Source organism: Myotis nattereri, assembly GCF_964212035.1.
Source record: "Myotis nattereri genome assembly, chromosome: 12".
In the NCBI taxonomy this organism is placed as follows: domain Eukaryota; kingdom Metazoa; phylum Chordata; class Mammalia; order Chiroptera; family Vespertilionidae; genus Myotis; species Myotis nattereri.
The window spans coordinates 3,333,857-3,348,751 of NC_138087.1; the positions used below are offsets into that span (position 1 = coordinate 3,333,857).

The 14,895-nt window shown below is 40.7% G+C and overlaps 2 protein-coding genes across 3 annotated transcripts in view; one reads left to right on the forward strand and one right to left on the reverse strand.

Moving 5' to 3' along the window:
- CENPP (centromere protein P) overlaps positions 1–14,895 on the forward strand; it is a gene marked incomplete at its 5' end in the record, with an annotated part of 260,881 nt that overhangs the window by 204,069 nt on the left and 41,917 nt on the right. The window lies entirely within an intron of this gene.
- The window catches only part of ECM2 (extracellular matrix protein 2), a 68,341-nt gene that overhangs the window by 41,390 nt on the left and 12,056 nt on the right, over positions 1–14,895 (reverse strand). The window contains exon 2 of the mRNA XM_081103204.1: positions 1,731–2,043. Coding sequence (XP_080959330.1) covers positions 1,731–2,019 — 289 coding nt within the window. The 5' untranslated portion in view covers positions 2,020–2,043. The remainder of the gene's footprint in view (positions 1–1,730; positions 2,044–14,895) is intronic.

A 14,895-nucleotide genomic window follows, 5' to 3' on the forward strand; every position in this document is an offset into this window, starting at 1 on the left:
GAATGGAGAAACAAAATGTGGTCTATCTGTAGAATGGAATATTATTCAGCCATAACAAGGATGAAGTACTGACACATGCTACAACATGGATGAACTTTGAAATCATTATACTAACATGGAAGAAGCCAGACACCAATGGCTGCAGATGTCTCCTTTCATATGAAGTATCCAGAGTTTGAAAACTTTAGAGACAGTTCAGTAGTTGCCAGGGCTGGGTTAGGGGGAACGACTGCTTAATATTTTGGAATTTCCTTTTGGTCAGGAACTAGATAGCGATCATTGTTACACAGCATTGTGAGTTTACTAAGTATCACTGAATTGTACACTTTATAATGTTAAAATGGTAAGTTTTTTATTTCATTTAGCTGCAATTTTTTAAAAAGTGCTATAAAACCACTGGAAAGCATTTTAGGACAATTGAGAAATGTTTATATATCTATGTGTTTTTATGCAAACTTGCCTCCATTACATATTTGTAAGCAGCTTTGAGATCACATCACGCACACTGCTCTCCACCACTGCGCTGCGAGTGGTGGGTGTCGGTCCTCCTCGCTAGGGACGCGGGGCTCCTCGCGCTTGAGCAGCTGGGGACAGTGTCAGCATCATGCCTTTGACTCTTCCTGGTCATCCTGTAAATGTGACCTAAGTTGTATATTTTCATGGACATTTTGTTATTTCCGTTAACTTCGTAGAAATACCATCCATCATGTAGAAGCATTTGGTTTCCTTGAGACAATATGTGAAGTGTTGGCCACAGAATATTATGTGGTGTTATTGCCTTAAGTCTTTTGAAATTTTATGTAAAGGTAATATATACAATATAATTATTTTTTTCTTCTAAATCTGCAAAAATGTGGACTTTGAAATCATTATACTAAAGTGTTCTTAAAAATGGCTAGTTGAAATATTTGACAGAATTTCCAATCTTTCCAGCCTTTAAAAATTCAATAATTTAGGCCTGCTGGTGTGACTCAGTGGTTGAGCATTGACCTGTGAACCAGGAGGTCACGATTCGATTCCTAGTCAGGGCACATGCCTGGGTTGTGGGCTTGATTCCCAGTGTGGGGCCTGCAGAAACATAAGTGTTTCTCTCTCATTGTTGATGTTTTTATCTCTCTCTCCCTCTCCCTTCCTCTCTGAAATAAAGGAAAATAATTTTTTAATTAAATTATAAAAAACTTCAGTAATTTAGTCTATATAAAATAAAATAGCTTAATTCCATTTTTTGTTGAAAAAAATTGATTTAAAATTAATATCCATTTTTATAGAATCATCTGTATCATTTATTTCTATATCTTAGGTAATATAGAAAGTTAAAAGCAGTTTACAAATTTATATGTATATTATCTTTGTTATGATTACAACTAAAATACATTGCATAGTAAACAGGCTAGAAAGAAATAAAACAAAATAGTAACTATGGTTTTATAAATATAGTTGTAGGACAACTAATTACTTTATCTATTTTCCAATACTTTTATAAATGGATTCTATGCATGATTTTTAAAATTAATTCAAAATTTCTTCGTAGATTAAACCAAAAGATAAGTTTGATTTTTAAAAATTATCTTCATGGAAGTTCTCTCTCTCTCTCTCTCTCTCTCTCTCTCCTCTCCTCTCCTCTCCTCTCCTCTTCTCTTCTCTTCTCTTCTCTTCTCTTCTCTTCTCTTCTCTCTCTCTCTCTCTCTCTCTCTCTCTCTCTCTCTCTCTCTCTAGTACTGTTTTCTTACCTGGTAGCACATTGTAGCTCGATTCTACTCCAGGAAAACTTATAAAGGATTCAAACTCCTCCTCCGTTCTAGAATGCAAGTTAACCACGGGAAGTGCCGCTGCTGGCATCACCACTGTTGTTTGCTGAATTCTAGGCTGTCTGTTGGACCTGTGGTTAGGTGAAGAACTTTTCTTCAGTCTTCTGTAATACATCTTCCTCCTTTGCTTCCTAGGACTTTCATCATTTTGTACAAAGTCAATTTGAAAAATGATAAGCAGAAAGACACAAGACAAACCTGCAAACTTCATGCTTGCGTTTTCACCATCTAGTTTCTAAAATGAGAATGAAACAATTCCCGAGTTAATGATGACCAAATTTTTACATCTGAAAACTGACTAATAATTGCCTATATGCCTCAGTAGCAGTCTTTGAGAAATATCACATATGATATATGGAATCTGTGCTTCAGTATTACTGCCAAGTCAGAATTCAGAATTTTTCCATCAAAATCAGACTTCTAATACTTTTGTTTCCTGACCAGGCAAGAGCAGACTTTTTCTATAAAGGACCAGACAGTAAATATTTTAGGCTTCACGGGTCATGTGTTCTCTGTCATAACTACTCCCCAAAGCCATTGTAGCACGAAAGCAGACAGTCTGTACACAGATGAGTGTGACTCTACGCCAATAAGCCTCTGTTTATCAAAACAGGCGGTGGGTCAGACGTGGGGCCTGGGTCAGCTTGCCCTTCTCTGGAGCACTGAGTTGTAGAATTTCCAAGGTCCTCAGGAGATTTCTTTCCACCTGTCTGCCAAGTCATTTTGTTACCGACGCTATCTAAATCCATTTTCCCTGCTCTTCTTTGTTGTTCTTTATTCTCTAATAGCTTTATAATTTTATTGTTGAGGGAGGGACATAATTGCACTATATAAAAATAATGGGGGCCTTGCTGCATGGCTCCGTGGATGAGTGTCAACCTAGGAACCAGGAGGTCACGGTTTGATTCTGGTCAAGGGCACATGCCTGGGTTGCGGGCTCCATCCCCAGTGTGGGGGCATGCAGAGGCGGCCGTTCAATGATGTTTCTCTCTCTCTCTCCCTCTCCCTTCCTCTCTGAAATCAATAAAAAATATATTTTTAAAAATCATAATAAGGGGAAGTAGCATCAATTATAAAGAGGTAAGGGGCAAAAGTAACTCTTAATTAGCTGGTCTCAAGAGCAGCACAGGGCCCTGCACGTGGGGGAGCTGAGAAGCGTAGTTGAGAAACACCTCAGTGCTCTGGGTGAGAAGACCGTGACAGTAGTGTCGTCGGGCAGGATGTCCAGGCTCTGTGAAGTCAGGTGCAGGGACAGGTAAAGAGAAACCCTTCAAAGGTGATTACAGGGGCTTTGTTGGAGGACCACCCCGCCATACACTCTGACCTGCAGAGGGTTTGTGCAGTGTCCGTTTTCTGTCTGAGCTGCAGTTCCTCCCTTGCACTCTTCCCAGGTTCCCTCCCTGGCAGTGCTCTGATCAACTGCCCTCTGCATGCAGCCAAGGAATGAGGAGGAGAACCTGAAACCCCAGCCATCCTCAGGACCTAGGATCCTCCAAGTGTGTCCCACTCCTCACAGCCCCTTTGATCATCTCTGTCAACCAGAACAAACCTGTTATATTTCAGAAAACAGCACTTTGGCTGGTGAAGGCCAGGGATGGGAAAGGCTCCAGGTGCTGCTGCTACAAACAGTAAAACTTCAAACTGCCCTGGAGGGACTTTGAGAGCTCAAAGGGCCAACAGTGGCACAGAGCCTGTCAGCCCGCAACCGTGGTGGGACCTTAGGAAATAACCAGTGACCCTCTAAGCATGTGACTCAGCCTTCCTGGGTGAGAGTGGCCTGCTGACATCCAGGCGCTCCTATCTGCTTCCAAACCTCGGGAAGGCTGTGGGGACCCCAAGGGCATCTGAAGAGAGGATTGTGTACTGGAGGCAAAGAAGGCCTTCCCTATGACAGTGCCACCACCCAAATGTATATAAAGTGGAGATGACCAGTGTCAAGTCCAGCCAAATATTGTGAGCTTCTCCGTAAAAACCTATAATGATTATAGCAAAAACAGAGTTGCCACCCTGGGTTCTTTGCCTCTGTACAAATATCATTCCCTGACATTTTCCCCCCACTGACATCTTTTTTCCATTCTGCCATATGGTGCATCACCTAGAGGTTAAGAATAGGAGCACTTGCCGAAACCGGTTTGGCTCAGTGGATAGAGCGTCGGCCTGCGGACTGAGAGGTCCCAGGTTCGATTCCGGTCAAGGGCATGTACCTGGGTTGCGGGCATATCCCCAGTAGGAGATGTGCAGGAGGCAGCTGATTGATGTTTCTCTCTCATCGATGTTTCTAACTCTCTATCTCTCTCCCTTCCTCTCTGTAAAAAATCAATAAAATATATTAAAAAAAAAAAAAAGAATAGGAGCACTCTTTTGTGGGGGTTTCTATTCCTGCATTACCAGCACTCCTGCCAGTTAGACAACTAGTGATCAGAGTGGATCCATGAAGGGGCGGCTCCCAGAGAAGTTGAAGGACGGGTCATGGTCACTTCTGAGAGAACTACCAGCCATTCCAATTTGGTAACAAGACTTATCAAGTCTGACTTTTACTGCCAGCCAAGATGGAGTAATAGACCACATATACCTTCCCACCTGAAAATTGACCAAAAACTTGAAACACCATTTTTAAATATTAGACATGGAACAGCACAAGACAGGGATCTGGGGGCGGGGTGAGGGCCACAAAACCCAAGGTGAGCCCCTGCTTATTGCCTAGAGGGAGTTCCTTCCTAGGCTACAGCCCAGGGAGGGCCCAGGCTGAGCCCCACAGTCTGCCTCAGTTGAAAAGACAGACCTGGAGGCCTGGAGACACCAGAGAGGCAAGAGTCTGCAGGTCAGAGTACAGAAAGGTGAGAGCTACGCAGAAAGCCACCAGAGACCTCTAGTCTTCCACTGAGTACTGAGTACTGACTAGCATCTCTGCATGAATAAACTGCTTGACGCTGGAGAAACAACTACGAGGAAGGGAAAAATCACTGGGGCTTGAAAAAGCCTGGGCGGCAGAGTTTGTGTGCCCACCGATCAGAGTGGAAAACCTCTGCTTCATAGAGAATCAGGCAGAGTTCTCAGGACACTGTCACAGCAGAGGGGAAAAAATTCACCCTAAGCTAATAGCAGCATTGATCCCACGGAACAAGCATTTCCAAGAGAATCAATACTATCTGCAGTAATTTACCATTTCCCAGAACACCTAATGGTGCTTGAGAGTTTTTACCTGGCTCCCAAGCAGGAAGAGTTGACCCATAATGATGAGAAAAATCAGTCTATTGAGACCAATGCAAAAATGGTTCAACTGACATGATTACTAAGTAGGTTATTAAAAGTTACTATAGCCCTAACCGGTTTGGCTCAGTGGATAGAGCATTGGGCTGCGGACTGAAGGGTCCTGGGTTCGATTCCGGCCAAGGGCATGGACCTTGGTTGCGGGCACATCCTCAGTGGGAGATGTGCAGGAGGCAACTGATCGATGTTTCTCTCTCATCAATGTTTCTAACTCTCTATCCCTCTCCCTTCCTCTCTATAAAAAAATCAATAAAATATATTTTAAAAAGTTACTATAAATATATTCATGTGTTTGAAAAGGTAGAAGAAATATACTAGAGATTCAAATCAAACTTTTAAAGATGAAAACTACAATGTGAGATAAAAAATTACATGATAAGGGATGAATAGCACACTAGACATTACAGAAAAAATGAATGATCTTAAAAACATAGTTCTAGAAAGTATCCAAAATGAAACACATGCACACACAAAAGGCTAATAAAAATGTCAAGCAGATCAGTATGTGTCCAGGGAGGCACAGGCACATTTATATATAAAGAAATAAAGACCAATTACTTTTTAGGCTTGATGAAAATCGGTTAAATAGGTTAAAGCTAAGAGGATGGAAAATGTATATATTATGGAAGATAAGGTAGTGAAAAACACTCAATCAGAACAGCAAAAGGAATTTTAAAAGAGGATAGTTTAAGGGATATTAAGAATAACATCATTTGTTTCATAGGTGTACCAGAAAGAGAAGAGAAATAGTAAGGGCTTTGAAAACTTATTTGAAGAAATAGTGACTGAAAACTTCCCTAACCTGGCAAAAAATACAGACATACAAGTCCAGAAGCACAGATGGACCCAAAGAGTCCCACACCATGGCACATCATAATTAAAATACCAAATGTTAACGATAGAAAATCTTAAAAACATAAAAAGAAAAGCAATTAGTTAAATGCAACAGAGCTCCCATAAGACTGTCAGCTGATTTCTCAACAGTTTTGCCGGCCATAATGGATTGGGAGGAAATATTCAAAGTGATAAAAAGCAAGGACCTACAGCCAAGACTACTCTATCCAGAAAGGTTATCACTTAAAATTTAAGTCAAGATAAAGAGCTGGCCAGATAAAAAGTTAGAGGAATTTATTACCACCAAACCCATGCTATAAGAGATGTTAAATGGGCTTTTCTAAGAAGAATAAGGCGAAAAAGGACATAAATATGACTAATAAAATGGCTATATACCTATCAATAATAACTTTAAGTATAAATGGATTAAATGCTCCAATCAAATCTGTAACGTGGCCGAATGGATAAGAAAACAAGACCTATACGAATGCTGTCTACAAGAGTCCCATTTCAGTTGGAAAATCACCTCAGACTGAAAGTAAAGGGATGGAAAAAGATATTTCATGGAAATGGAAATTTGAAAAAAATGAGCTAAGCTAGCAATACTTAATATTAGAGAAAATATTCCTAGAAGTGGGATAACTGGGTTAAATAGAAATTCCATTTTTAGTTTTTTGAGGAAACCCCATACTGTTCTTCACAGTGGCTGCACCAGTTTGCATTCCTACCAGCAGTGAACTAGGGTTCCTTTTTCTCCACATCCTCTCCAGCACTTGTCGTCTGTTGATTTGTTGATGATAGCCAATCTGACAGGTGTGAGATGGTACCTCATTGTCCTTTTGATTTGCATCTCTCAGATGATTAGTGACTTTGAGCATGTTTTCATATGTCTCTCAGCCTTATGTATGTCCTCTTTCAAAAAGTGTCTGTTTAGGTCCTTTGCCCATTTTTTGATTGGATGGATTGTTTCTCTTCCTTTTGTTAAGTTGTATGAGTTCCCTGTAAATGTTGGATATTAAACCCTTACCGGTGATAACATTGGCAAATATGTTCTCCCATGCAGTGGGCTTTCTTGTTGTTTTGTTGATGGTTTCTTTTGCTGTGCAGAAGCTTTTTATTTTGATATAGTCCCATTTGTTTATTTTCCCTTTAATTTCCAATGCCTTAGGAGCTGTATCAGTGAAGAGAGGAGACATTGGGGGTGATAAGGACACATTTGTAATATCTTAATCAATAAAGGGGAAAAAAAGATTGAAGGCGAGCACTTAATTTAAAAAAACAAAACTCAGATTTTTGTATATCTACCAAAAATTTTAATTATTTGAGCCATATAAGAAAGAAACAGCACCACTTATAGTTTGGGTTTTTTGGGGGTTTTTTGGAGGGGGGAGGAGTGGTTGTTTATTTTAGAGATAAAGACGTTTACAGAGAAACTTTGGAATTGCTGTGAGGGTGGTAAGAGACCCATGTCAACCCACCCGGTGACAATCCAAACTCTAATAAAACTTCCCTGGCCATTGGGAAAAAAAAAATAGACAAAATAGATTTTAAAACAAAGGATATAATAGGAGACAAAGAAGGACTTTTCATAATGATCAAGGTATCAATCCAACAAGAGGATATAACCCTTATAAATATTTATCCAATACAGGAGCACCTAAATACTAGGTATACCAGTTAGTAATGCGGATTTTTTTCAATAGATGGAGTTACACATATGTTGATATATATGCATTTGATATGTATGCTATTTTGTTGTATTGACAGCAAGCTTCAAACTTCATATGTCAAATTTGCTGAAGGTGTTAACATCATAGGTATTTTTATGCTTAAATATGTCAAATTTTGTGCCAAAAAGCATTTATGAGAAGTTTTAATTCATTACTTTATTTTGAAGAAAAGTGCTGCTGAAATATACTTCGGGAAGGTGAACATGTTCCATCTCAAGATACTTTTGAATGCTGGTTTAAACGCTTTAAAAGTGATGATTTTGATGTGAAAGACAAAGAACATCCAGGTCAACCGAAAAAGTTTGAAGACCAACGATTACAAGCATTATTGGATGCAGATGCGTGTCAAACTCAAAAAACAACTCGCAGAAAGATTAAACGTTGCTCAGCAAACAATTTCTGGTCATTTACAAGCAGTGGGAAAGATTTTAAAGAAAGGAAAACGGGCGCCACATCGACTGAATGAAAGACAAATGGAAAACCAAAAAGTCATCAGTAAAATGTAGCTTCAATAGCACAAAAGAAAGTCTTTTTTGCATCGAATTGTGACTGGCGATGAAAAGTGGATTTATTTTGAGAATCCCAAACGCACAAAATCATGGGTTGATCCAGGTCAACCATCAACATTGACTGCAAAGCCAAATTGCTTCAGAAAGAAGACATTGCTCTGCGTTTGGTGGGGTCAGGAAGGTGTGGTGTATTATGAGTTTCTAAAACCAGGTGAAACCATTAATACTGATCGCTGCCGACAACAAATAATCAATTGGAACCATGCTTTGATCATGAAATGACCAGAATGTTCCAGAAGACACAGCAAAGTAATTTTGCTTCGTGATTATGCACCATCACACACTTCAAAACCAGTTAAAGACACGTTAAAAGATGTTGGCTGGGAAGTATTAACCCACCTGCTATATTCACCAGACCTTGATCCTTCGGATTACCACTTGTTCTGATCGATGGCACATGTACTTTCTGAGCAGTACTTCAAAACGTACGAAGAAGTGGAAAATTGGGTCTCTGAATGGTTTGCCTCAAAACAAGAAAAGTTCTATTGGGACGGTATCCACAAATTACCTGAAAGATGGGGGAAATGTGTAGCTAGCGATGGACATTACTTTGAATAAAGCACTTTTAATGTTTCTCTTGAAATTACTGTGTTTTCTTTGATTACAAAATCCGCATTATTAGCCGGTACACCTACTATATAAAGCAAATATTGACTAAACTGGAAATACAACTGAAATACAGAAAAACCACCCTGAAAAGTCAACTGAAGACTAGCTGGAGAGAAACTTTATAACAAAGAGTGGAAAGTGAAGATAGCACAGAGACTGGTAGGAAGGGTGGGGATGGGAAAGCAGTGGATGGAGAACCACAGTCAGCAGCTGAAGGTCTGGAGGAATATCTCAGCTGTGGTTGGTTCCCACTGAGAACCCTGAGGTCTAAACCCCCAGGTGGGCTCCCCAGCCCAGAGCACCAAGCAGAGAAAGGTGCCCACCTGACACCTGGCTGTGAAAAGCAGCAGGATTGCTGTCTGGCAGTGAGAGACGGCTGGAAAGGCAGGCACCCTCTTAAAGGGCCAACACAACATTTTGAGTGCAGCCACTCATTTTGGACTCCAGTAGAGGGAGGACAGGGTGGACTAGAGCCTTGTCAGGAGAGTCCAGGGTTGGGGGCGCTGTTGTTGTGTTCGGAGGGCAGCCACTCCAGTTTCCTTTGCTGAGTCATTCCCTCATGCTACGGAAAGCATCTTTCTCCAACAGACCTGTGCCATCCAGGTGATTTTGACTTGGGGGAATCGCCATCACGAGAGACAAGTCACTACATAATCCTAAAAGGATCGATCCAACAAGAGACTATAACCCTGGTAAACATATATGCACTCAACAAAGGAGCATCTAAATATATAAAACTAGAGGCCCGGTGCACAAAATTCGTGCATAGGTAGGGTCCCTAGGCCTGGCTGATTAGGGCTGATCTGTGGGGTGACTGGTGGGGTAATCGGGGGGCCCCTGCTGGCACCTGCCTTGGCTGGCTTGGGGCTTGCGGGCTGGGGGCAGCTCCTGCGTTGAGTATATACCCCCTGGTGTTCAGTGCATGTCATAGCCACTGGTTGTTCCACCGTTCAGTCGATTTGCACATAAGGCTTTTATTATATAGGATAATTTCTAGAGGACTTTAAAGAAGAGATTGACAGCAATACTATCATAGTAGGGGATTTTAACACCCTGCTGACCTCACTGGATAGATCTTCTAGACAAAAAATTACCAAGAACACAGTGACTCTACATTATACACTGGATCAGACGGATTTAACTGACATTTATAGAACATGTCACCCCAAAGCTGCAGAATACACATTCTTCTCAAGTGCACAAGGGTCATTCACAAAGATAGACCACATGTTAGGACACAAAACAAGTCTCTACAAGTTCAAGAAGATTGAACTCATATCAAGTATCTTCTCAGACCACAGTAGAATCAAGTTAAAAACCAACTACAGTAAAAACACCCAAAAACATTCAAACATATGGAGGCTAATAGCATATTATTAAACAATAAATGTGTTTCCAAGGAGATCAAGAAAGAAATAAAAAACTTCCTGGAAACAAATGAAAATGAACACACAACAACCCCAGTTCTCAACAAAAAATCAGTTCTGAGAGGGAGTTTCTTAGCACTACAGGCCTACCTCAAAACACACACACACACACACAAGAAAAATTAATAATAAACTATTTTACCCTACAACTTAAAAAATTAGAGAACAACAAGTAAAGCCCAGAGTAAGTGGACAGAAGGAAGGACTAAAGATTAGAGCACAAATAAATGACACAGATGCTAACAAAACAATACAAAAGATCAATAAAACCAAGAGTTGGCTTTTTGAAAAGTTAAAAAAGATTGATGAACATTAGCCAGACTCATGAAGAAACTGAGAGAAAGGAACCAAATAAGTAAAATCAGAAATGAAAGCATTGAAGTAACAACTGACACCACAGAAATTCAGAGGATTGTAAGAAAATAATGTGAACAACTATATGCCAACAAACTGGACAATGTGGATGAAATGGACAAATTCCTACAAAAATATGGCCTTCTAAAACTGAATCGGGAAGAATCAGAAAACCTGAATATGCCAATAACAACTGATGAAATAGAAGCAGTAACCAAAACACTCCCAGTAAACAAAGCCTGAGTATGGATGACTTCACAGGGGAGTTTTACCAAACATTCAAAGAAGAACTAACACCTACACTCCTCAAACCATTTCAGAAAATCCAAGAGGAAGGAACACTTCCAAACTCTTTTTATGAGGCCAGAATTATCCTAATTCCAAAACCAGATAAAGACACTACAAAGAAAGAGAATTACAGTCCAATATTCCTGATGAACATAGATACTAAAATCCTCAATAAAATATTAGCAAATTGGATCCAGCAATATATTAAAAAGACCATACACCAGCGGTTCTCAACCTGTGGGTCACAACCCCTTTGGTGGTTGAACGACCCTTTCACAGGGGTCGCCTAAGACCATCCTGCATATCAGATATTTACATTATGATTCATAACAGTAGCAACATTACAGTTATGAAGTAGCAATGAAAATAATTTTATGGTTGGGTCACAACATGAGGAACTGTATTGAAAGGGCCAGAAGGTTGAGAACCACCGCCATACACCATGACCAAGTGGGATTTATTCCAGGGTTGTGAGGCTGGTACCATATTTGCAAATCAATAAACATGATACATCACATAAACAAATTGAAAGACAAAAATCACATAATCATATCATTAGATTTAGAAAAAACATTCAATAAAATTCAACACACATTTTTGATAAAAACTCTCAGCAAAGCAGGAATAGAGGGATCATATCTCAACATCCTATCTAATAAAGCGGGAATATGCTAATTGACCCTCACACCATCACAAAGGTGGCAGAGCCCACAGCCAATAAGGAGGGAATATGCTAATTGACTGTCCTGCCCTCAAAGATGGCGGTGCCCACAGCCACAAGATGGCCGGCAGGGGAGGGCAGTTGGGGGCGACCAGGCTGGCAGGGAAGCAGTTAGGCATCAATCAGGCTGGTAGGGGAGTGCTTAGGGGGTGATCAGGCTGGCAGGCAGAAGCAGGGGCTGATCAGGCAGGCAGGCAGGTGAGCAGTTGGGAGCCAGCAGTCCAGGATTGTGAGAGGGATGTCCGGACTGCAGGTTTAGGCCCGATCCCACAGGAAATGGGACTAAACCTGCTTCAGACATCCCCCGTGGGGTCCCAGATTGGAGAGGGTGCAGGCTGGCCTGAGGTACACCCCCCCCATGAATTTCATGCACCGTGCCTCTAGTTATCCTCCTATATAATAAAAGAGAAACATGTAAATTGATCATCCCTTTGCTACACTCACTAGCCAATTAGGAGTGAATATGCAAATTAACCTAACAAAGATGGTGGGTTAATTTGCATACACAGATGCCTGGTAGAGAGCAGAAGTGGGAGAGCTGGCAGATTGGGGGGGATGTCGCTCCCTCGGTTGCTTCCTCGGGGGGATGTGGCTCCCTTGCTTGCTGGTTGGAGAGCAGAGCGGGAGAGTTGGAGGCTTGGGGGGCCATGGCTCCCTCAGTCGCTCCCATTGCCGGGATCACCAGGAATTCTGGGAATAGTAGTTCTGCTGGCAGCCCCAGTACCGAAAGTGGAAGCCCAGAGCACGGGAAGCACCAGGAATGCTGGGAATCATAGTTCTGGTGGCAGACAGATCTCCTAGACACTAGAGCAAAGTGAGCCTGGAGCAAGTTACTGTTGCAGTGCGGAATGGAGGGAAAGCAAGGGTGAGGGACATAAGTAAAATCAGAGTGCCTAGGAAAAATTAAAGTGAAAATATCCTAAAACTTCCAGGAAATCTCCACCAATGAAGAAAAAAAAAATGCCGTTATCATTCTGTGAGCAACAAATCAAACTGGGTTGTAGGTCTCAGACAGTTTGCTCATATGATTGCAAAGACAGAAACTCCCAATTGGAGATGGCTCCCCTGAGGGCTCCCAGATTAGAGAGGGTGCAGGTCGGACTGAAAGACCCCCCTCAACCCCCCACCCCCGTGCACAAATCTTTGTGCACTGGGCCCCTAGTATATATATAAAAGCCTAAGCAACTGTACAACTGGTCAACCAAACAACTGGTCACTATGGCATGCACTGACAACCAGGGGGAGGACGGTCAACGCAGGAGCTGCCTCCTGGTGGTCAGTGCGCTCCCATAGCCAACCTCTTACGGACCCTTTCCCCAGCCAGCTGCCCTGATTGCTGGCCAGGCCAAGGGACCCCTCCTGTGCACAAATTCGTGCACTGGGTCTCTAGTAAAGGACATGTGACAAACCTATAGCAAACATCATACTCAATGGGCCAAATCTAAAACCATTCCCCTAAGAACAGGAACAAGACAGGGATGTCTGCTTTTGCCATTCTTATTCAACATAGTACTGGAAGTTCTAGCCACAGCGATCAGACAAGAGAAGAGATAAAAGGCATTGAAATTGTAAAGGAGGAAGTAAAACTTTCATTTTCACAGGTGACATGATATTGTACATAGAAAACCCTAAAGACTCCACCAAATAACTACTAGATTTAATAAAGGAATTCGGCAATGTAGCAAGATACAAAATTAACACCCAGAATTCTATGGCATTTTTACACCAATAGTGAATTCTCAAGAAGATATACTAAACAAACAATCTCATTTACCATTGCAACAAAAAAATTAAGATACTTAGGAATAACCTTAGCCAAGGTAGTAAAGGACTGATAATCAGAAAACTACAGGACATTGAAAAAAGAGATAGGGCAAGATATAAACAAGTTGAAGAATATACCATGTTCATGGATTGATAGAATCAACATCATTAAAATGTCCATATTACACAAAGTAATCTACAGATTCAATGCAATCCCTATTAAAATACCAATGGCATAGTTCATAGATCTAGAACAAATACTCCAAAAAGTTATATGGAACCACAAAAGACCCCAAATAGCCTCAGCAATCTTAAAAAAGAAGAACAAAGTTGGAGGGATCATAATACCAGATATCAAGCTATACTACAAAGCCACTGTAATTAAACCAGCTTGGTACTGGCACAAGAACAGACATATAGATCAATGGAACAGAAAAGAGACCCCAGAAATCAACCCAAGATACTATGCTCAATTAATATTTGACAAAGTTAGCAAACACATATAATGGAGTCAGGACAGTCTCTTCTATAAATGGCGTTGGGAAAATTGGACAGATACATGCAAAGATATATAATTAAACCACCAACTTACACCATACACAAGAATAAACTCAAAGTGAACAAAATGTAAGATGTGAAAACCATAAAAATCCTAGAAGAAACCATAGGCCATAAAATCTCAGATAGCTCTTGTAACAATATGTTTACAGATATATCTCTAGGGGCAAAGAAAACTAATGATAAAAACAAATGAGACTACATCAAAATAAAAGGCTTCTGCTGAGCAAAAGAAACTATGAACAAAACAAAAAAGCCCACTGTATGGGATAACTTATTTGGCAATGATACATCTGATAAAGGGTTAATATCCTAAACTCATACAACTTAGCAATAGGAAGACAAACAATCTAATTAAAAAATGGGCAAAGAACCTAAATAGACACTTCTCCAAAGTGGACATACTGAAGGCCAAGAAACATATGAAAAAATGTTCAAAGTCACTGATCATCAGAGAGATGCAAATTAAAATGACAATGAGGTATCACCTCCCATCTGTTAGAATGGCTATCATCTACAAATCAACAAATGACAAGTGCTGGCAAGTATCTGGAGAAAAGGGCATCCTAGTACACTGCTGGTAGGAATGCAGACTAGTGTAGCCATTATGGAAAACAGTATGTCATTTCCTCCAAAAATTAAAAATGGAACTGCCATTTAACCCAGTGATCCCACTTCTAGAAATATATCCTAAGAAACCTGAAGCACCAATTATAACGACTGTATGAGCTCTATGTTCATAGCAGCACAATTTACAATAGCTAAGATCTGCAAACAGCCCAAGTGCCCATCAGTAGATGCATTGATAAAAAGCTGTGGTACATTTACACCATGGAATACTATGCAGCTGTAAAAAGGCAGGATTTCTTAGTCTTTGAGACAGCATGGAGAGACCTGGAGAGCATCATGCTAAGTAAAATAAGTCAGTCAGGGAAAGACAAGCATCACATGGTAAGTATCAAA